Source organism: Pan troglodytes, chromosome 20 (assembly GCF_028858775.2).
Source record: "Pan troglodytes isolate AG18354 chromosome 20, NHGRI_mPanTro3-v2.0_pri, whole genome shotgun sequence".
NCBI lineage: Eukaryota > Metazoa > Chordata > Mammalia > Primates > Hominidae > Pan > Pan troglodytes.
Genome location: NC_072418.2, coordinates 23,110,518 through 23,133,817, shown reverse-complemented (window position 1 = coordinate 23,133,817; position 23,300 = coordinate 23,110,518). Strand labels below are relative to the sequence as shown.

Below are 23,300 nucleotides of genomic sequence, written 5' to 3'. Positions count from 1 at the left end.
AAGACCCCATTTGCAGTAAATGGAAAATTCAGAAAAAAAATAAGAAACAGGAAACTTAGAAAACATTATAGACTATGTTAATTATTTTGCAAATAGAGGAATAATTGAGAGTACGTTATTTATAACGAAAAGGGGTATATTTGGCTCACAGTTTGGCAGACTGTATAAGAAGTGTGTGTCAACATCTGCTTCTGGGGAAGATCTCAGGAAACTTACAATCATGGTGAAAAATAAAGAGTAACTGGATGTATTATACGGTAAGAGACAGAGCAAGTGTGAGGTGAAGGAGCCAGGTTCTTTTAAGGAATCTACTCTCATTTGAATCAATAGAGCGTAAACTTTTTGGTTACCAAGAAAATGTACCAGCCATTCATGAGAAATTTGCCCCTGTGACCCAAACATGTCCCACCAGGTCCTACATCCAACATTAAGGATTTATACTGCAGCATGAGGTTTGGAGAACATGGATATCCAAACCATATTATAGACCAACTAGGCTTCACAGATGCATACAAAACTTTCCAGTCAAAACCAAGATAATACAAAATATTCTTATTTGCATCTGGTGTATTCTGTTAGGACACATACCAAGTTTTATTAAATTCAAAAATACTGATTGGGTGAAATGGCTGTTGTCTACAATCCTAACACTTTGGGAGATCAAGGTAAGAGGATCCATTGGTGCCAAAAGTTTAAGACCAGCCTGGGCAACGTAGTCAGATCCGAACACTACAAACAAACCAACCATTAAACAGACATCTAGTGCATATCTGTAGTCCTAGCTACTCAGAAAACTGAGGTAAAAGGATCACTTGAGCCCAGGAGGCTGAGGCTACAGAGAGCCAAAATTATGCCACTGCACTTCACACGAGGTGACGGTAAAATCTTGCCTCAAAACAACAAAAACAATCATTTAAAAAAGACTAAAATTACACACTGTGTGTTTTCTAACAAAAACTGAATGAAACTAGGAATTAAAAGCAAAAGTCAAACTGGCAAATTCAAAACTGTGTATATGAAACACACTCTTCAACATATTCTTGCTCAGGGGTCAAAAAATTTCATTTTTCACAAAATGTCAATAAAATCTAGAGTTAAAAGCTACAGAACATAAACAATGTGATACTGACACAAAGATAAACAGATGAAAGAACAGAATGGAGAGCTCAGAAATGAACCCTTCTGTATATGATGAAATGATCTTCCACAAAGTTGCCATGAGTAAAAAATGGAGAAAAATAATCTCTTCAAAAAATGATGTTGAAAAGTGAATATCAACACCGATAAAATAAAGTTGGATTATTTCCTTGAATGTTACAAAAATATATTTTTAATAAAATATTTAGACATAAAATAACTAACAAATCTTTTAGAAAAAAATACGGGAAAAAGACATGACACTGGTCTTGGCACAATTTTCTTAGATACAAAATTAAATGCCTGAGCAACAAATGAAACAGAAAAGTTTACACTAGACTTCAAAATTTCTGCATATTAGAAACAATTCAAGAGTAACAACATCCCTTAGAAAATGGGTAAAACATTTGCATATTACATGTGACAGAAATTAATATTCAAAATATATAAACAACCCTTAAAACTAAACAATGAAGTTGAATAACTTAATTTAGAAATGGACAAATGAAATTTTTATTAGAAAAGTACACAAATGAGAAAAAGCATTTGAAAGGACACAGAAAATTACTAGTTTATAGAGAAATGAAAAAAAAAAAACATGATGACAAACAAAATCACCTCACACACATTAGAATGGCCACTATAAATTTTTTTAAAAACACCAAATCTGTTGATGATGCAATAAAAATGAAACCTAAGTTGAATGTTGGTGGATAACAAAGGTGCAGTCATTATTTTAAAAAGTTATAAATGTTTCTCATTTATAAATCTATATCCAAAATACGTAAAAAAAGCCAGGCACAGTGGCTCAAGCCTGTAATCCTAGCAATTTGGGAGGCCAAGGTAGGGGCAGATCACCTGAGGCCAGGAGTTTGAGACCAGGCTGTCCCTGTCTCTACTAAAAATACAAAAAACTAGCTGGGCATTGTTGTGGGCGCCTAAAATCCCAGTTACTTGGGAGGCTGAAGCAGGAGAATCGCTTGAACCCAGAAGACAGAGATTGCAGTTAGACGAGATCACACCACTGCACTCTAGCGTGGGTGACAGAGTGAGACTCCATCTCAAAAAAAAAAAAAAAAGCAACACAGGACCTGGAAGACATATTTGAAAATCTATCTTTATTATACCAGTATTCAAAAAAGCCAAAAGGCTGAAGCAACCCAGATGTCTCTTGATTTAAAAATACATCAAAAAAATAACATATACATAAAATGGAATATTATTCCACCTTAAATAAAACAATCTTGTCACATTTTAAGATAAACATTGAGAATATTATGTCACTTGAATAATCCAGTAACAAAATTATGGATACTGTACAATTCCACTTATATGAGATACCTTAAGTAGTCAAAATCATAAAAATAGAAAGTGGAAATTTTGTCTGTCAAGGGCTGGAGAGAGGGTAAAATTAGCAGTTGTTATTTCATGGGTATTGAGCTTTAGTTTTGCAAGATGTAAAATTTCTAGGAGTCTTTTGCATAACAATGTGAATATACTTAACATGCCTGAAATGAACAGCTTGTTTATTTTGAGACAGGGTCTCACTCTGTCACCCAAGCTGGAGTGTAGTGGCACAATTTTGACTCCAGCTCAATCTCCCATGTAGCTGGGACCACAGCTGCACACCACGATGCCTGACTCTTATTAATTTTTTTTTTATAGAAAGGGGTCTCCATATGTTCCCCAGGCTGGTCTCAAACTTCTGGGCTCCAGGAATCCTCCTGTCTTGGCCTCCCAAAATCCTGGGATTACAGAAGAGAGCCACAACCATGCCTGGCCCTGAAATGTACACTTCAATAAATTTAAGATGGTAAATGTTATGTTACGTGTTTTTAAAACAATGTTTAAAAAAAAAAAGCTGAAAAAAATCCAGAATTATTAATCTTTTTGAAAATTACCTTCAAATCACAAAACTGTTTCTCTCACAAAAGGAAATATATATTCATCATTAAACCCATGTTGAAAATAAGACTATCTTCATGACTACTCACTTAGACAAGATAAAACTACCATCGAAAATCAGCTAAGAATATAAGATAAGCCATAACTAAAACTGGGGTCATATTTATAGATAAACACACACACACATATGTAATCTGATTGTGATAGACACGTGCAATTTATCTCTTAAGCCTCAAATGGACTTAAAGTGTACAAACAGAATTTCAAATTCTCTAAAATTATAATACATAAGTAAAACCAATAGGCACAATAAACTGATGTTAAGAAACCTACACTGAGACCAGGCGCAGTGGCTCATGACTATAATTGCAGCACTTTGGAAGGCCAAGGTGGGCAGATCACAAGGTCAGAAGTTTGAGATTAGCCTGAACAATATGGTGAAACACCATCTCGAATAATAATGCAAGAATTGGCCGGGGGTGGTGGCGTGCCTGTAGTCCCAGCTATTCGGGAGGCTGAGGCAGAAGAATGGCTTGAACTTGGAAGGCGGAGGTTGCAGTGAGCTGAGATCGCGCCAGTGCACTTTAGCCTGAGCAACAGGGCGAAACTTCCTCTCAAAACAACAACAGCAGCAGCAGCAACAACAAACAACAACAAACAAAAAAACTACACTGAAGAAACATGCTAATACAGAACTTCAAACAATAAGACAAATGTTTACTCATAAAATCTGGTGTAACACATGGAAGTATCATTACGAAAATTTGTCAGGCCAGGCGCGGTGGCTCATGCCTGTAGTCTCGCACTTTGGGAGGCTGAGGCGGGCGGATCACCTGAGGTCAGGTCAACCAGTCTGTCAACATGATGAAACCCGATCTCTACTAAAAATACAAAAATTACCAGGCATAGTGGCACATGCCTGTAATCCCAGCTACTTGGGAGGCTGAGGCATGAGAACTGCTTGAACCCGGAAGGTGAAGGTTGCAGTGAGCCAAGATCACACCACTGCACTCCAGTCTGGATGAGAGAGGGTAACTCCTTCTCAAAAAAAAAAAAAAAAAAAAAAAAAAAAAAATTTGTTGAAGTAACTGCAATCTTTAACTAGTATTATGTACTCATCATATACAGGTATTTTGAATCATTGGCATGCACTGTGTAGCAGTAAAATTTTGAGAATATGCAGTATAATTATAAATAGATTCTAATCAGAAACTTTTAATAAATTAGCATTTAAAAGAAACTGGAGTTTCTTTTTATGTTTTAAATATATGCTATTCTTACACAAAACGAAACTGCTGTATTCTAACTTTAGAAGCAAAGAATAGCCTTACATTGTTAAACACAGAAAAAAATATGTATATATTTTGGAGAATAGGGTTAGACCCTCTGATATGTAAAACAAATATTAGGAAATAAACTCTTATTATTTATATACAGGGTGAAGAAAGTAGATGAAAATTCCATAATTTTATAACTACTTATAACTAGTAACTATTTATGTTTATAGTTAGTAACTATAACTATTTAGTAACTATTTTCATAAATATGGAGTGCTTACTAATTATCTAATTTACTTTCAGCATACCATGCAAATTCTAGCATATTATCCTAAATAACTGAATCTAAAATTACAAATTTGAAATAGAATATAGAAAGAAAAAAGGTATAAGGAGAGTGACATCAGTAAGATGAAAATAATAAAAGTGCTCTATTTTCAAATCCCCTTATAGCAAAAAAAGTCAGCCATCCCTGACCAAAAATGACTTTATGAGACAACCAGGCATTATGGTTCACACCTGTAACGACAGCTACATGGTACATTACTGTTGGAGAGAAATGCTTCAGGCCAGGATTTTGAGACCAGCCTTGGTTATGTAGCAAGAAGTCATCTCCAAAATAAGTGCCTCTAAGAGAGATTTGAGATCCAGGGATGCAGTTGTGAAACCCTATTAAAGCTTAAGTTTGAGACGTGTTCTATTCAGAAGGCAGGCCCTCATTCAGGTGGGAAATTACAGGACCCCTGTTCTTGGCTACAGACCAGGATACGGTTCACCCAACTTGGTCCCACTGAGAATTCTGAACTTACTCTGTAGCCACCACAAACTCCTCCCAAGCCAGAGTCTGGCAGAGGTCCTGCTATTCCAGAGACCTGGAGGAAGGCATCTATTTACAGCCATGTAGGCAGGCCTGCATACCTTGGCCTTTACCATGGTCCCTGAAACAGTTCACTGACTCAGTTTCAGTTACACGAGCCACAGTTCATGGTCAGTTCTGCCTATATAGAAACCCACACAGTTACCTGAGGAAATCTCTCTGGTACTCACTGAAAGCCACACTCATCCACATCCTGATTTAAGGCCCAGCATATGCAGACCTGACTGCAAAAACATGCCCTAGTGTCTGCCCTACAGAGCAAAGTCCTAAAGGATATGCAGTCTGTCCAAAAATAAAATGGAAATTACAACTACCCAAGCCCCTGTAACAAGCCAACTGAAGATGAAACCTAGTGGAGACCCAGCAGCCTTGTGACCAAGCTACAAACCCTCTTCACTACAAATTCAGAGGGCATCTCATCACCCTAAGGGCCCAATAAAAGAAAATCTTTACAATCTAAAATCAGTTTATGAAAACTTGAAGAGGTGTCTGCTCCATCAAATTCAAACACCAATACAAAACTATATTGTGCCCATTTTCAATGCTTCTATTTTAATGTAGCACTGGAAGTATGGGCAGAAGAATTAGTCAAAGAAATAAATAAATCCATTGAAATTAAAAAATAAGTAATCTTATATTTAAAAAACCATAAACAGTACATTAAAACCTCTCTAAACTAATAAATACACTCAGTAAATTAGCAAAATATAAAATTAACATACAAGTATATCTATGGTTTCATACACTTAAACTATCTGACAAAATAGAGGAAGAAAATTTTATTGACTATACCTTAAATAATAAATTTCTGAGGAAAATATTAACCAAGGAGGTAAAAAATCTTTACAATAAAAAAAGGAAAAATTAGAAAAGATACAAATAAATTTTAAAATATTTTGTCTATGAATTGAAAAAATGAATATTAATTGAAGTGCCATATTATCCAAAGTAATCTATAGATTCAATAAACTTCCTATTAAAATTGCAGTGGTACTATTTTCACAATAATGGAAAATACAATTCAAAAATTTACATGAAACTAAAATAAACTTTGAATAGCCAAAGCAATCATGAGGAAAATAACAAAGAGGAAGGATGTCATAATTTCAAACTATATATTTCAAGCCTAGATAGTAATAAAAACAGAATGGACTGTGCAGAAAAATGAACAAAAAAAAATTCAACAGAAACTATTACTCTCAGACATTTCAGATCTGATGCAAAAAGAGAACTTTGAGAGTAATTTTAGTTTCTCAAAATCATGCAGACATTTGTGCGTCCCCAAAATTATGGAAAAGCAGCCAGATTGTGCAGTCTCTTATATGTCATGAAGAGGACTTTGGCTCTCACTGTGAACTTGAAGGAAGCTCACTGAAAGAAAAGGAAAATTCTTAGAGAATTTAAAAGCATAAGACAGAAGATGCCCCTTTGTAAGCAAAATTAAAAAAGAAAAAACCAACCAACCAAACAAACAAACAAAAAATAGCTGCCCAAGAACTATTTCCTTTGGAACACAGCTCCCCAAATCACACTTTAAGGACTGGCTTTCTCTTTGACCTTGGGACCCCTTATCTGTGTCATCTGTTGTATTCATTTTCACTCGCACCTACCTGAGGGTTTGGCTATCATCTCATTTCTCTTCATAGTCAAAGGTTTTCTTCCTTGCTCCAGACAGGTGATCAGGTCTGGCTTAGAAACAGTAATACCTGTTTTATTAAAAATAAATAACATAAATCTTGCTTATGTTCTCCAATTACAAGCTAGTAATGTGCTCAGCACAGAGGATGTGATAAAATATTCTAGTAAATTAATACAAAAATACTAAGTTGTAACAGAAATTTCTAAATAATTAGAAAATACTTTCAATTTGTAGGTTTCTTAATTTTACTACCTGGTACTACTGAATCAAAAATTGGGGGTGGCAATTAGATTTTCAGGTGGAGCAACAATATTTTATGCCACTAAATTTCTGGAATTACCACTAATTTAGAGTGAAAAATACAGCTCAACTCAGGAATGTGGAAAGTTTGGATTAAGATAAAACATGTTGAAGAAATTCTTTTCTAAACGAACAAATTCTGAAGATTTTCTGGAAAATGGGGATCTGAAACTCTTTTATGCAAAGAATAAATTACTAAAAAACATTCTACAAAAAATAAATAAATAAAATCTATAGGGTATATTATGTACTCAAGTTATCCTCACCAAGGAAGATCAGGTTTCTGTAGTTCTCTAACATCACATCCTTATATAAATTCCGCTGTGCAGTGTCCAGGCAATGCCACTCCTCCAGAGAGAATTCTATGGCCACATCTCTAAACTGCAATGGTCCCTGAAAAACACACACACACACACACACATTTTTACCAAGTGGCCATGGGCGGAATTTTTAATTTGATTTAAGGTGAAATAAGAGAGTAAAGAGAACTGGTTCTGACTTATAGGACTGACTAAAATTATCCAATAAAATGATTTCAAAACAGAAATATTCTCTAATGTATTCTCTAACTCTGAGAAGAAAGAGCAGCATAAGATCCACAACATCAATTCATGTATGTTTCTAGATAATAAAGTATAAAATTAAGGGCAAGAACAGGAACATGTAAATTTTTCAGTGCTATAGTTACATTATACAGAATGAGTTGTGAATATTTTTCAGATGGAAAAGACATGTTTAGTTAGAAGGCATCTCTAAAGTTTTAATATGTACAATAAGCTGAAGACATCGTTATGCAGGTTTTTTTTCCCCCAGAAGATCTGGAATAAAGTCTGATTTATTTATTTATTTAGAGATGGAGTTTCGCTCTTGTTGCCCAAGGTGGAGTGAAATAGTGCCATCTCAGCTCACCGCCACCTCCGCCTCCCGGGTTCAAGCAATTCTCCTGCCTCTGCCTCCTGAGTAGCTGGGATTACAGACATGCATCACCACACCCGGTAATTTTTTTCGTAGTTTTAGTAGAGATGGTGTTTATGTTGGTCAGGCTGGTCTTGAACTCCCTACCTCAGGTGATCTGCCCACTTTGGCCTCCTAAAGTGTTGGGATTACAGGTGGAGAAACCATGCCTGGCCAATTTGATGAATTTCTAATAAGCTCACCAGTAATGCCAATGTCTTTGGCCCAAGAAGGATATTTTGTCAAACATTTAGTAAGTGGAAGAGCCTGTGTTTTTCCCACTTTTTCTAGTCTGTAAACAAACATAACAGCCCTCATTTACCAAAGAAACATGTGTAGAAAAAAAAATAAGGACAGTTGCCAGATTAAATATGATGGTTTATGCACATCAGCTGCATAAAGATACGTAATAAAGAGGAAAAATAATTAACTCTATAGTGAAAAAAATATGTCCCAGAGATCTTTAACCAATTAATTAATGGTTAATGCATTAACTGTTAACTGCACGAGGACAATGGTTTTCTTTTTTTTTTTTTTGAGACGGAGTCTTGCTCTGTCGCCCAGGCTGGAGTGCAGTGGCGCAGTCTCGGCTCACAGCAAGCTCCACCTCCCAGGTTCACGCCATTCTCCTGCCTCAGCCTCCCGAGTAGCTGGGACTACAGGCGCCCGCCACCATGCCTGGCTAATTTTTTTGTATTTTTAGTAGAGACAGGGTTTCACCGTGTTAGCCGGGATGGTCTCGATCTCCTGACCTCGTGATCCACCCACCTCGGCCTCCCAAAGTGCTGGGATTACAGGTGTGAGCCACTGCGCCCGGCCTAGGACAAATTTTTATGATGTGCTAATGCACACAGAAGAACACAGCATCACTGTTGTAATATTCCTCCCAAAAAAAGTAAATTATAGTCTGAATGTAACCATAAACATCAGTTTTAGGCCAGGCATGGTGGCTCATGCCTGTGATAGCAATTTGGGAGGCTGCGGCGGGAGGATCACAAGGTCAGGAGTTCGAGACCAGCATGACTAACATGGTATAACCCCATCTCTATTAAAAATACAAAAATTAACCGGGTGTTGTGGCAAGCACCTGCAATCCTGGCTACTCAGCATGCTAAGGCAGAATTGCTTGAACCTGGGAGGTGAAGGTTGTGGTGAGCCGAGATCATGCCACTGCACTCCAGCCTCAGTGACAAAGCCAGACTCCATGTCAAGAAAAAATAAAAAAGAATCATCAGTTGTATACAAACTTTAAAATACAGACAACTCTATGTTCAGTAACTTTTAGTAGTAATTTTAAGTAGGCTTCATTTAGCATCCTAAAGAGCAGGTATCTCCTAATAATTTTTTTCAGAACTTTCTGGGTAATAAATGCCATCCCATTTAAATAAGCATTTTCTTCTTCTTTTTTTTTTTTCTGAGATGGAGTCTGGCTCTGTTGCCCAGGCTGGAGTGCAGTGGCGCAATCTCCGCTCACTGCAAGCTCCGCCTCCCAGGTTCACGCCATTCTCCTGCGTCAGCCTACCAAGTAGCTGGGACTACAGGCGCCTGCCACCAAGCCCAGCTAATTTTTTGTATTTTAGTAGAGACAGAGTTTCACCATGTTGACCAGGATGGTCTCGATGTCCTGCATGATCCACCTGCCTCAGCCTCCCAAAGTGCTGGGATTATAGGTGTGAGCCACGGAACCTGGCCTAAATTAGCATTTTCTTAATCCTCTTCTGCATAGAGCTAACGGAACACACAGCTGGAGCCTCAACATTACATGTTCTCCATCTTTACTAAGGACCACAGTTTTCCCCAATAGAAATCTTAAGTATCCACATCTTTCCATGTTCAACAGCCACAAAGGGAACATTTTTAATATTGCAGATCATAAATTCTTGCTGAGAATTCTGCATGGCATATAAGAAGCTATGATGCAGAGAATAAGGAGAAGGCTCTGAAATATAGGAAAGAAATATTTTTCAGACTCTTGACTATCGTAAGAATTTAAAGAAGTAATTAAGCCAAACTCATTAGGGAGGAAAAACACAAGTAGAGAAGTAAAGGTTTGTGGGTACTAAACGCATGGCAGTCCAGGAGGCAGAGTCGACATAGCTCTTCATCTGACACGTTTACCTGAAGAAAAGCCACTTTTTTTTCTTTCTCCTCCTTCTCTGGATTCCTTCTCAGATGAGATTCTCTAGACAAGTTACACCTGTTATCTTGAGACTACGTCTTTAAAGGTGTCAGTACATGTTTACCTGCTAGCATAACATCAACTGGCAGAAAAACAAAGACAGAAAAAGTCCACCCATTTCTGTCCTTTACAACAGAAGACATTCAGGAACAATGAGCTGCTCCATGAAGATAAAAATATAAATTTCTCTTTGCTGTCCTCAGATGCTCTCCCCTGCCACGGACACCAGCCATTTCTGCTACAGTAATGGAAATAAGCGCCACACTGACCTGTCCCTACCAAACGCAAACGGAACAGGCCCTGTGACCACCCTTTAGGGCAAAGGTGGAACTTAACTCTCATGAATGTATTTTGAACCCCTCATACTTGGTTCTGGTCTCACCTTAGAGTCACATAAGGGACTCCATGGATGCTTCCACCCAGAACAATAAACAGAAGCTGTGCGGAGGACACAAGGAATTTCTGCAAATTGGCCATGTGATTCTAATGAGAAGCCTGGGTTGATAACCACGGAGCTAAGCATTTTCTCTCAAGCTTTAATGAGCTTATAAACCACTTGGTAATTTTGGCCCTAATTTATGTAATGTTACTCTGGAGGTTTGAAAAGGGTCCGTGAATGGGTGTTTTAAACAAGTTCCCTTTCAATGCTGATGTTGCTCCCCCGCCCCTTGGCACATTAGCATTAGTTAGAGAAAGCAGGTACAGCACAAGGTCTCTTACACTTAGCACTCTTGTCACAACCAAATACTTCTCGTACAAATAAGGACAACCCATCTCCATCCAAAAGTTTTATATCCTTTGCTGGTTCTTTAAAGTTTACAGAAAAAACAGAAGGCAGCAATGTCTGAAGAAGTCTGGATTTAAAAAACAACATGTACACATGTACTAATGCAATGTTTATTAAGCAGGTACTATGTGCTCAAGAGTATGATACAGAGCACTGTGCTGGGCATAACATATTACGTGATTTAATTCTCATAACACCCTGGGAGCCGGTACTAAGTGTATAATAATTTTCAGGATTTAGATAAAGGGCCCAGCATTTTTATTGCTTCTTCTGTTTCTCTGCCATCAAATTTGTTAAAAAAAAAACCGTAAAAAATTAAAACTAAATATAGACAGATGAAAGAAATATGGAAAGCAAGAGTTTAATGTAGTTCAGAGAAAATTTTATTGTTTATATTTACATTTTTGTGACTTGTGGAGCAATTACTGGATATGCAGGAATGGAAAACAAGTCCCTAAATAGAATGTCTCTGCAAACACTGGTTTTAATATAAAATTTAAAAACTAAGACCCTATAACACATAATTTATTTTTCCCATTTATCTGCTTTTGGATTTCAGGAAATTGTAAGCACCAGCTCTAGAAAGACAACAGGATTCACCAGCCAAAACTCTGACCTCTTCTACCTGTGAGACAAGACTCCAGGGTAGGGTCAGACGTAAATAAGGCCTCCAAAACGGGTGAATCTCAACAGAACTGGGTCAGGAAGTGGACCATATGTAGAATTCTGTTCTCTATGTCACTGGGGTATTTCCAGTTTTGTTTTTTCTAAACTTACCTAAAATAAACTTAAATCCCAGAGTCTGTGTAATTTTAATCTTTTCTAGCCACTGCCCTGTCAACTTTATATTATATGCTAATATGCAATTTAAACAAATCCCTTAACGTTTTCTAGGGTAAGTTTATTAGGAAACAAATATGTTCACTTAACAGGATGAAAGAAATAGAAATACGGCTGGGCCCGGTGGCTCATGCCTGTAATCTCAACACTTTGGGAAGCTGAGGTAGGTGGATCACGAGGTCAGGAGTTCAAGACCAGACTAACCAAGATTTTGAAACCCTGTCTCTACTAAAATTACAAAAATTAGCTGGGTGTGGTGGCAGGCACCTGTAATCCCAGCTACTTGGGAGGCTGAGGCAGGATCATCACTTGAACCCAAATGTCAGAGTTTGTGGTGAGTTGAGATTGTGCCACTGAACTCCAGCCTGGGTGACAGAGGGAAACTCCATATCAAAAAAAAAAAAGAAATTATAACAACAATTCTTCTGTTCATAAATATCCTTTCAAGTATAGACATCAGAAGTCACAACAATATAAAGGGGCAAATAATGCCCAATATTTTGGACATATCTATTTGTTATACCAACCATATGATGCATAATTCAAGTATTTATCTAGTTGCTAGTCTAGACTAAGTTTCTGGATTGTAGGAACCATGGCTGCTTCATGTTTTATTTTAACGGTCATATGAAATGGAAGCTACTAGTTTATCTGTTTGGGTCTCCAGATCTCCTCCTTGTTTATCATCCCAGTACCAGGAAACTGGAGAAACTCTCATCTGGGTACCAACCTAAGACACCTCTTGTATGAGGGGATGAACAAACAGGATGATTCATTTCTCTTACACTGAGAAAGAAGCAGAATTAACCACTCTTGTCAGCCTGACACAATTCTGCTCTGGACATCCTCAAATCCCTCAAAGACCACTAGATGATTGTGAGAGAATTCCCAGTGACCTGGGGCTGGTGGCCCAATGATAAGCCAGGCTAGAGAGACTCAGGCTGATTCTAAATAGGAAATAGAACTGCCTTGGTGGAGCTCCAGAACCTGGATCACCTGTCCCGATTTGCTAGCTCTTGTGTAAGAGAAAGAACACAAATACTTTACTCCAGTATCACATTTTACAGGTAAATATAGTTGTGGTCATAACTCTGGATATTTTGTGGCCTTGTTCTCTCACTCTTAAGATGCTTTTTTTTTACACTTACACATATTCTGTCATCAGATTCTATTTCCTTCTGGAGGTTCTCACATCACTGTAGCAGGTCAATGAACAAGATGTGAAAAATCTCACAGAGCCACACTCCCAGATGGGAGCTGTAAGCTGTCTAGGTTGACATCTCACAATGCAGAAAATGCCTTTTCTTAGTTTTCTGTACATTCTCTATCCAAAGTCCGGTCCTTTTTTGTAAATCCCAGGCAGAGGCCAGATGTTATCTGCAGATTCTAGGTAGGATCCACCTGGCTCTGCATCCTTTGGTGTTACAGCAAGTGGAGTACAAACGAAGGAGAGATCCCCCCCATAGAGGCTGCTCTAGCACATTCTAAATGATAAGTCTACATGAAAAAAAAAAAAAAAAGCTGACACAACATGAATATAAGTAGACAGTTTATTTGGGTAAAGTTTACAGATTATATATAACCTGCGAGCAAAGATTAAAGTTGCCTGGAATCTACACTTTGAGTAGCAGCATTTACAAGAAGATTTGTAAAGACAATAAGAGAAACACAGAGAGTGGGCAAAATTGTTTGTCAGAAATTTCTATTTATTTACAAAAATAACATTGATTATTGATTAGATACATATCATTATAGTTTAGGGTATGGGATATAGTGTCCAATGTAGCATTATTAGTTTAATTTATAGCTACATGTGGCAATAGTGAACAGTTTCAAAAGATGAATACAGAATTCAAAGGGAGGAGAAAGACATAATTGCACTTTTATTTTAACGTCTCTGAGTTTGATAACTAAAAGGACTTGCATTTTTCAGATAAAAGTTTTTTAATTCCCAAATCTCAAGACCTGGATTCAAAATATGGAGCTGCAGATTTAGGGCTTGAGTGGCTGGAGTAGCACGCATGTTACCCGCACATTTGTGAGCTTTTTAGCAAGAGAAGGAAGAAAGAAATGGAGATTTTCTTGTCTACATGTCTACTCACTACACACGTTACTCTACTTGGGTTTGTTGGCCCCATGGTCTCTCAATCAGTTTCAGGTTTGAAGATAAAAGAGTCACTGAAAGAGGTAAAATGATTGATTGCTGCCCTGTGAAATTTATAGAAATCTGATCTAGACTCTCTAGAAGTGACTGTAGAGGACTATAGATAACAAATAGGCAGAAACACAATTCTGCCTGCACATTTAGGGTATGGCATGCACTTTTCTGCACAAGTGTGAATTGACTGGAAGCCTGAGAGGGAATGTCCCCTCGAGTAAATTCTGGTTGGCCCTTACGTGTTTATATCATGTCTGGTAATTCTAGACTGTTTGGAAACAATAATTAAAAGAAAAATTTTCTCCAGCCCCAGAGAAACTCCACAATAACAGAACAGAAAGAAAATGGTTTTATTACACAATTAAACTTGAATGTGACATGCATCAGTCAATCTGCTTAAGAGACTGCAAAGATAGAAAGATGGTCACCATAATTAGTTCACAAGTGGAAGAATTTCCAGCACCATGTCATACATAGTTCATCCTAAATTCACCTGGAGATTTAAGAGGCCATCTGTGTATGCTAATTACTTATATTCAATGACAAATAAACTTTTCACCTCTTTATAACAGGTGGTAGTTTAGCAGGAGAATCGCTTGAACCTGGGAAGCAGAGGTTGCAGTGAGCCCAGATAGCACCACTGCACTCCAGCCTGGGGGACAGAGTGAGACTCTGTCCCCTGCCCTCCCAGCAAAAAAAAAAAAAAAAAGAAAAAAAGAAAGGAAAAGAACAGGGACATATTTTCAGAAGAATTTTATAAAGTTTCATTTCCATCTCTGCTGTTCTCTCCTCTCCTAGCCATTGAATGGGGGTCTATATTGAAATACATCTTACAACTTCCAACAACACATTTTGATGAAAAAATAGAATCTGACTGTGTTCATATACTGGAATATATTAGAACTTGCAACATAGCTAATTGAAGAGCTACTATAGTTTTTGGGTGGCCACATCACCTGTCTTTATTTGTCCTGTAACAGCAGCATACAAATTTAGTGAAATAAAAGATACTAAAATTGTGTTTCCTCATAATTATCCTGAATGAATAAAGTAATAAACATGTCTGACTAATATCTACTAACCGTAACAATTTGGTTGTAAATATTCTTTGGATATTAGATATAAATATCTAAGTATGAACAATTTTAATGAACTAGTCATAATGTATGTAGCATTAGAAAAATTAAAACCATACATCAGTTAGGCTAGGCGCAGTGGCTCAAGCCTGTAATCCCAGCACTTTGGGAGGCTGAGGCAGGTGAATCACGAGGTCAGAAGTTCAAAACCAGCCTGGCCAATATAGTGAAACCCTGTCTCTACAAAAACCATATAAAAAAATTAGCCAGACCTGGTGGCTCACAACTGTACTACCAGCTACTTGGGAGGCTGAGGCAGGAGAATTGCTTGAACCTCGGAGGCGGAGGTTGCAGTGAGCCAAGATCGCACCACTGCACTCCAGCCTGGGCAACAGAGGCCAGGCGCGGTGGCTCACACTGTAATCCCAGCACTTTGGGAGGCTGAGGTGGGCGGATCATGAGGTCAGGAGATTGAGACCATCCTGGCTAACACGGTGAAACCCCGTCTCTACTAAAAATACAAAAAAATTAGCCGGGCGTGGTGGCAGGCGCCTGTAGTCCCAGCTACTCGGGAGGCTGAGGCAGGAGAATGGCATGAACCCGGGAGGCAGAGCTTGCAGTGAGCCGAGATGGTGACACTCCAGCCCGGACGACAGAGTGAGACTCCGGAAAAAAAAAAAAAAAATCCATACTTCAGTTAAAACATTTTATATTTCAAAAGCATAAATAACAGTATTAAAATAACCATTTAAGTGATTAATTCAAAGTAAATATTGTGGCTTTGTATTCATACTATTTTAGAAAATACTGTTTATGGCTCACGCCTGTAATCCCAGCACTTTGGGAGGCTGTGGTGGGTGGATCACCTGAGGTCAGCAGTTCAAGTTCAAGCTGGCAAACATGGTAATACCCCATCTCTACTATAAATACAAAAATTCAGCCAGGCATGGTGATGCATGCCTGTAAACCCAGCTACTCAGGGTACTGAGGTAGGAGAATCACTTCAACCTGGGAGGCAGCATCTGTAGTGAGCAGAGATCACACAACTGCACTCCAGCCTCGGCAACAGAGTGAGACTGTCTCAAAAAAAAAAATGAAAATATGGTTTAATTTATATGAATGCAGATTATCTACAAAGATAACTGCTAACTGCTCTGAAATAATAAACAGAAAGCAAGGTACAACTACAGACTCAACTGTTCAGTTTATACCCTGAACTGTTCTTGCTTTCGCAGTATAAGTACTTCAGCCTGCAAATATTGGATAGTTACCTTGGATTATCAGGTTTCTGTCAAAGAAACTGAGTATCATTTAGTCTTTATTATTCTGTATTGCTACCTTTACTCCTATCTTTGTGCTAAGCTTCTGTGTGCTCTTAAAATGAGCTTGTATCTAAACAAATCTGTGTCTACCTTAAAGGAATAAAAATCAAAAAAATAAACTTTTCAGAACCAAAAACAAAGCAATACATCTTAAGTACTTAAAATAATCTGGAGTCAGAAAAAATGACAAAACTTTTATTTAGCTGTTGACATGATTTACATATATTTCAAACAAGCAGAGAAAAATATCTACATATATTCTAAATCCCTTAAGAAAAGAGGGAATAGCGGCCAGGCACGGTGGCTCATGCCTGCAATCCCAACACTTTGGGAAGCCAAGGCAGGTGGATCACAAGGTCAGGAGATCAAGACCATCCTGGCTAACATCGTGAAACCCCGTCTCTACTAAAAATACAAAAAAAAGAACAAAAAAATTAGCTGGGCATGGTGGCGGGCGCCTGTAGTCCCAGCTACTTGGGAGGCTGAGGCAGGAGATTGGCGTGAACCCAGGAGGCAGAGGTTGCAGTGAGCCGAGATCGCGCCACTGCACTCCAGCCCGGGTGGCAGAGCGAGACTTTGCCTCAAAAAAAAAAAAAAAAAAAGAAAAAAGAAAAGAGGGAATAGCAAAATTTTTTTTGGGAACTTTTTAAAGAGTTTGAACTCTTGGACATCTGAAATTAGCACACTGTATGCACTTGAAATAATGTTTATAGGGGAAAAACCAGAAGAGAGAAAGATATATGAAATCCGTAAGTGCACAAGACCAACACAACAGAATAGAGAGCCCAGAAATAATGTCACCCTCCTTCACTCATCAGATTTTTGACAAAGCTGACAAGAGGAATATGGGAAGAATTCTCTCTTTAATAAATGGTGCAGGAATAACTACCTAGCACTATGTAGAAGACTGAAACTGGACCCCTTCATTACACCATAAACAAAAATCAACTCAAGATAAATTAAAGACTTAAATGAAAAACTTAAAATTATAAGAAACTCTGCAAGATAACATAGAGAATAACATTCTAGATATAGACCCTGGCAAAGACTTCATGATGAAGCTACCAAAAGCAATTGCAACAAAAGCAAAAATTGACAAATTGGACCTATTTAAACTAAAGAGCTTCTTCACAGCAAAGGAAACTATAAATAGCTCAAACAAACAACCTACAGAATAAAAGAAAATATTTGCAAACGTTGTCTATGACAAAGGTCTAACATACAGAATTTATTAAGAATTTAAACAAGTTTACAAGAAAAAGGCAAACATCTCATTAAAAAGTAGGCAAACAACACGAACAGATGCTTGTCAAAAGAAGACATACATGTGGCTAACAAGCATTATTAAAAAAAAAAAAAAAAGGTCATCGCTAGTCATTAGAGAAATTAAAAGAAAAACCACAATGAGATACCACCTCACACCCATCAGAATGGCTGTTTTTCATAAGTCAAAAAATAACAGATGCTGGCAAGGTTGCAGAGAAAAGGGAATGCTTATACTCTTCTGGTGGCAGTGTAAATTAGTTCAACAACAGTAAAAAGCAGTGTGGTGATTCCTCACATAACTAAAAACAGAATTATCAATTTGACCCAGGAATCTCATAATTGGGTATATAGCCAAAGAAATATAAATTATTATATTATAAAGACATATTCACACGCATGTTCATTGCAGCACTATTCACAATAGCAAAGACGTGGACAGGCCCTGAATGCCTATCACTGGTAGACAAGATAAAGAAAATATGGTATGGTCAGATGCGGTGGCTCATGTCTGTAATCCCAGCACTCTGGGAGGCCGAGGCAGGTGGATTGCCTGAGCTTAGAAGTTTGAGACCAGCCTGGTCAACATGGCAAAATCCTGTCTCCACAGAAAATACAAAATGAAAAATTGGCCAGGCGTGGTAATGCACACGTGTAGTCCCAGCTACTTGGGAGGATGAGGTAGTAGAGAATTGCTTGAGCCTGAAAGATGGAAGCTAAAGTAGGCCAATATCATGCTATGGCACTCTAGCCTGGGCAATAAGCCTGTCTCCAAAAATAAAATAGAATAAAAGATTTAGTAAAAACAAAATATGGTATATAAACATCATGGAATACTCTGTGGCCATTAAAAAAAAAATGACCATGTCCTTTGCAATAACACTGATGAAGCTGGAGACAATTATTCTTAGAAAACTAATGCGGAGTCCAGGCATGGTGGCTCACGCCTGTAATCCCAGCACTTTGGGAGGCCGAGGTGGGATAATCACCTGAGTTCAGGAGTTCAAGACCAGCCTGACCAACATGGAGAAACCCCTCTCTACTAAAAATACAAAATGAGCTAGGTGTGGTGGCATGCGACTCTAATCCCAGCTACATAGGAGGCTGAGGCAGGAGAATTGCTTGAATCCAGGAGGCGAAGGTTGCGGTGAGCCGAGGTGGCACAATTGCACTCCAGCCTGGGCAACAAGAACAAAAATCCATCTCAAAAAAACAAAACAAAACAAAAAACAAACAAAAAAAAGAAAATTAATGCAGAAACAGAAAACCAAATGCATGTTATTATTTATAAGTAAGAGTAAGTAATAAGAACACATGAACACAAACAGAACAGACACTGAGGCCTAGTTGAGGGGGGAGGGTGGGAGCAGTAAGAGGATCAGAAAACATACCTGTTTGGTGGTATGCTTAGTACCTCAGTGACAAAATAATCTGCACTTCAAACCCCCATGACATAATTTTAGTTGTATAACAAACCCACAAGTGTACACCCAACCAAAAATCAAAGCTAAAAAAAGAAAAAAAAAAAATCCCTGCGTGGGAGAGAGTGCAATGTAGGTGAATGGACTGATTTTCATTACAGATAGTGGCCCAGGTGGGGCTGTTTTCTGATTTATCTTTGTTTGCATGCAGACAGATGAGATTATAACCGGGAGGTCCAGAACCTTAGGTTGGTGGAAAAAACAGGTTGGTGCGGCAGATTCTGTATCTAGGGGTGGGGATATGCCAGGAGACCTGTAGAGACTTTTGGGTTCTTGGCAAGAAACACTAGGATCAAAAAATGCCATGGTGAAGTTCCTGAGGGTGGTGCCCAGTACTGGGAGGAGTGAGGACATGTCAATGTCTACTGTGTGTGTTTAGGAGTGGGTGGGAATCCTGTGGTGGCAGCTACAAGAAAACAGGGTCTGTCATCAGAACTCTTTCCTCTAAGTTTTCAGTCTTCTGTCACCCTGGAAGAAGACCTTAAATCACAGGACAACAGGCAGTGTGACAGCCTGTGTACAGGAGAGCAGAGCCTCCCATTTTCAAATACCCAGAGCTTTGTTCCAGGTCTGGCCCCAGTGATATCTTTTTTCTGGCACCAAATCTATAGAGTTTGCTGAATATCAAACAATTCTCCAAAACCAACTCATTGCCTAATAATTGAATTCTGACACCACCTAGAGTCAGCACAGACCCTGATCCAGGGCTGGGTCCCACAACATTGTCCTCACTGCAGAGGCCAATCAAAAACCCCATAGGCCCATCTATGCTTCTGAGCTACTGTTTGAAAACTGAGGACTCCCAAAACCTCCCTGAAGTTCAATAATTTGGTACAGCTACTTACAGAACTCAGCAAAACATTGTAGTTATGTTTACCGGTTTCATATAAAAGATGCAGCCCAGGAAAAGCCAAATGGAAGAAATGCATAAAACAAAGAAAAGAGATGGGGAAAGATGAAACACATAGAAAATCCTGGAAAATATTTGTGATTAATAAAATTCTCCACCTTTTGTGTGCTCCAGGAACAGTATATGGAAAGAAACGCCTTTCTCATTATGACTTAGATGGTGCTCTCTTTTCTTACCTATCACACAGCCAGACACACACTCTGTACATTTTCTCCTTTTTCTCATTAAGAAATTCAGCTGAATTTGTCTTCAGTGGTCAAAATAATTTTTTTTTTTGAGATGGAGTCTCGCTCGGCCACCCAGGCTGGAGTGCCTTGGCACCGTCTCAGCTCACTGCAACCTCTGTCTCCATGGTTCAAGCAATTCTCCTGCCTCAGCCTCCCAAGTAGTTGGCATTACAGGTGGCCACCACAACTACCAGCTAATTTTTGTATTTTTAGTAGACACAGGGTTATCACCATGTTGACCAGGCTGGTCTCAAACTCCTGACCTGCGGTGATCCGCCCGCCTAGGCCTCCCAAACTGCTGGGATTACATGCCTGAGCCTTGGCGCTCAGCCTAAAATATTTCTTAATCAAACTTTACTTAAGTTTATCTCCATCCCTCAGGCTAGTGAGGGATGGAGATAAGCCATCTCCAATGTAGGAGAAAAGCCCTTTTCTGCCTACATTTTTGCAACCCATAAAGATTTTTTAGTTAGCTGGTACTTCTTCCTGTTGCAATACTTCTTAGGAATTCATTTTTGTTTTTTTTTTTCCATAAATCTTACATTCTTATTTTAGAAAGCGTAAAAAGTGCCTCAAAACCATAACAACATCATTACCAGTAAGACCCTCCCAGTTTCCTTTCATCTTAATCTTAACTGCATCTGCCTGTGGGGCCCCAGCTTTCCAGGGCTTTGTAGCTTCTTTCAGAATGAAGGCTCCTTCCCTGGCTGGGGTGAGCAGTCTTGAGATATCCGCAAGGGAGACTCCCCAGAAAAAACTAACAGGGCCTTTAATAACCTCCTGTTGGCCGGGTGCGGTGGCTCACACCGATAATGCCAGCACTTTGGGAGGCCGAAGCGGGCCTGAGGCAGAGAGTTCAAGACCAGCCTGACAAACATGGAGAAAACCCGTCTCTACTAAACACCAAAATTAGCCGGGCGTGATGGTGCATGCCTGTAATCCCAGCTACTGGTGGGGCTGAGGTAGGAGAATCGCTTGAACCCAGTAAGCCGAGATCACGCCATTACATTCCAGCCTGGGCACCAAAAGCGACACTGTGTCTAAAAAAAAAAAAAAAAAAATACCCTGTTGCAGGCTTAATATTAGCCTTAGCTTGGAGTCACTAGGTTCAAGCTTTAATGTCCACATCAGAGTTATTCACTTGGTTTTTGAAACTAAGTGTTAGAAAATCCAGTGAAATTACTCACAGTGTTTACATAAAGGAATTTTTAAGATGCTTACTTTTTTTTTCTTTTTTTTGAGCCGGAGTCTCGCTTTGTCACGCAGGCTGGAGCGCGATGATTGGATCTCAGCTCACTGCAACTTCCGCCTCCCGGGTTCAAGCAATTCTCGTGCCTCAGCCTCCCAAGTGGCTGGTACTACAGGCACGTGCCAACACGCCGATAGTTTTCGTATTTTTAGTAGAGACGGGTTTCGCCACGTTGGCCAGGCTGGTCTAGAACTCCTGACCACGTGATCCACCCGCCTCAGCCTCCGAAGTGCTGGGATTACAGGCTTGAGCCACCGCGCCCAGCCAGGAAGGGGTTTTGAACCCTAATGCAGTTCCTGTTTTTGTTTCCATCCCCTATTGGCTGGGATCAGACCGCACAATCTAAGCTGATCCCGGTAAGCTTAGACCCAAACTTTTTCCAAATAAAGTAAATGCGCGATTTGCGAGAAAAGGAAAAGGGGGTAGGTAGAAGAAGAGGTAGGGTTGATTTACAACTTTTACAACTTATGACCAGAAAGTTGAGTCATTTAAAAGGAACTTAGTTGTCCTAACACCTCTTTATCTCAAGTGATCCGCCCGCCTCGGCCTCCCAAAACGTTGGGATTACAGGCGTGAGCCACAGCGTCCGGCCCCATAAATTTTTAATAGGAGAAAAGAGAAACTGTCAACCCAAAGGAACAAAGCTCTTCCCATTCATGAACCCGCACCCCGAGTCAGGATTCTCCCCTGCCCACCCTCCCCTGGTCCCTGAACAATCTGGGAGAGACGCCACGCTGCGGGTGCAGAGCTGCCCAGAGAGGGCTCCAGGCCAGGGTAGTCACCGCGCAGTGAAGAGACAAGACGCCCGGGGGCCGGCTGTCAGCGCAGCTGCCATTTTATGGCTGAACAGGACTGAGGCCGAGCTGAGCAAGGAGAACTGGGGGAGCAGACTGTGGAGCTGACTGCGGGGAGGCCTGAGTCCCGCCACAGCCACTTTTCACCGGTTCCAACCAGTCCCTCTCCTCTCTCGGGATGTCGGACCCTCACTCTCACCATTTTTGGCTTTCAGGAGGTCCCGGTGTCTTAGCTGTGGATCTCCCAATACCTGCAGGACACGGGGCCACAGAGCCTGTGCCTTTAAGAGCAGTAAGAACCAGACCTGGAGCTCTGACTGCAGCGAGAGACAAAGGCCGCACCAAACCCGGAAACCGTCCTCTTCGCTCCAGCTGCGTTCCTGATTGGATGGTTTCCAGCCCACCATCCCTGATTGGATAATGCTTAAGGCCCCGCCCCCTGAGGCCCTGAGTGACAGTAGATGTGATCAGACGCTGAGCTGAGTGAAGAAAGAGTGACAGCCTAAGCTGCAGCCTTTTCAGGCAGGGCTTCCTTCCTGAGCTGAGCCAGGCCCACCCCAGAGCATGGGAGAATTCTATCTTTTCTTTACTCTCTCTCTTTTTGAATGTATTCGAAAGGTGAACAGAAGTATTTTGCTCTCATATTAATAATACATAAAATTTTTGTTCAAGAGAAAATCAACTTTTACTTTGGCAATAATGTATTATCAATACTAAAGGTAATTTTGATAAAACCTTATAAGAAATCAAATTTGTCATTTTTGACCTCTCGAGATTTACATACATATTTTGTAATCTAATGTAATTTTTTAACTTTTTATATTTTATTTTTATCTACATTCTTTTTATTTTTTCAATTTGAAACAACCTTTAAGTAATTTCAAACTGTTACAGGAGACAAATCATTTAGGGCCAGTCCGCTGGT

The 23,300-nt window shown here is 39.4% G+C and overlaps 1 protein-coding gene across 4 annotated transcripts in view; it reads right to left on the bottom strand.

Moving 5' to 3' along the window:
* Positions 1-22,737, bottom strand: part of ZNF626 (zinc finger protein 626) — a 41,059-nt gene extending 18,322 nt beyond the window's left edge. Inside the window, exons 1-4 of one of the 4 annotated variants that reach the window (XM_016937099.3) lie at positions 22,575-22,737; positions 7,402-7,528; positions 6,807-6,902; positions 4,178-6,567 (exon numbers count right to left, since the gene is read on the bottom strand). In XM_016937099.3, coding sequence (XP_016792588.1) covers positions 6,515-6,567; positions 6,807-6,902; positions 7,402-7,528; positions 22,575-22,577 — 279 coding nt within the window. In that variant the 5' untranslated portion in view covers positions 22,578-22,737 and the 3' untranslated portion in view covers positions 4,178-6,514. Of the gene's footprint in view, positions 1-4,177; positions 6,568-6,806; positions 6,903-7,401; positions 7,529-21,553 lie in introns of those variants that run through there. The other 3 variants (XM_016937098.3, XM_063801428.1, XM_063801429.1) reach the window with 3 other exon arrangements.
* Between the last annotated feature and the right edge of the window lie 563 nt (positions 22,738-23,300).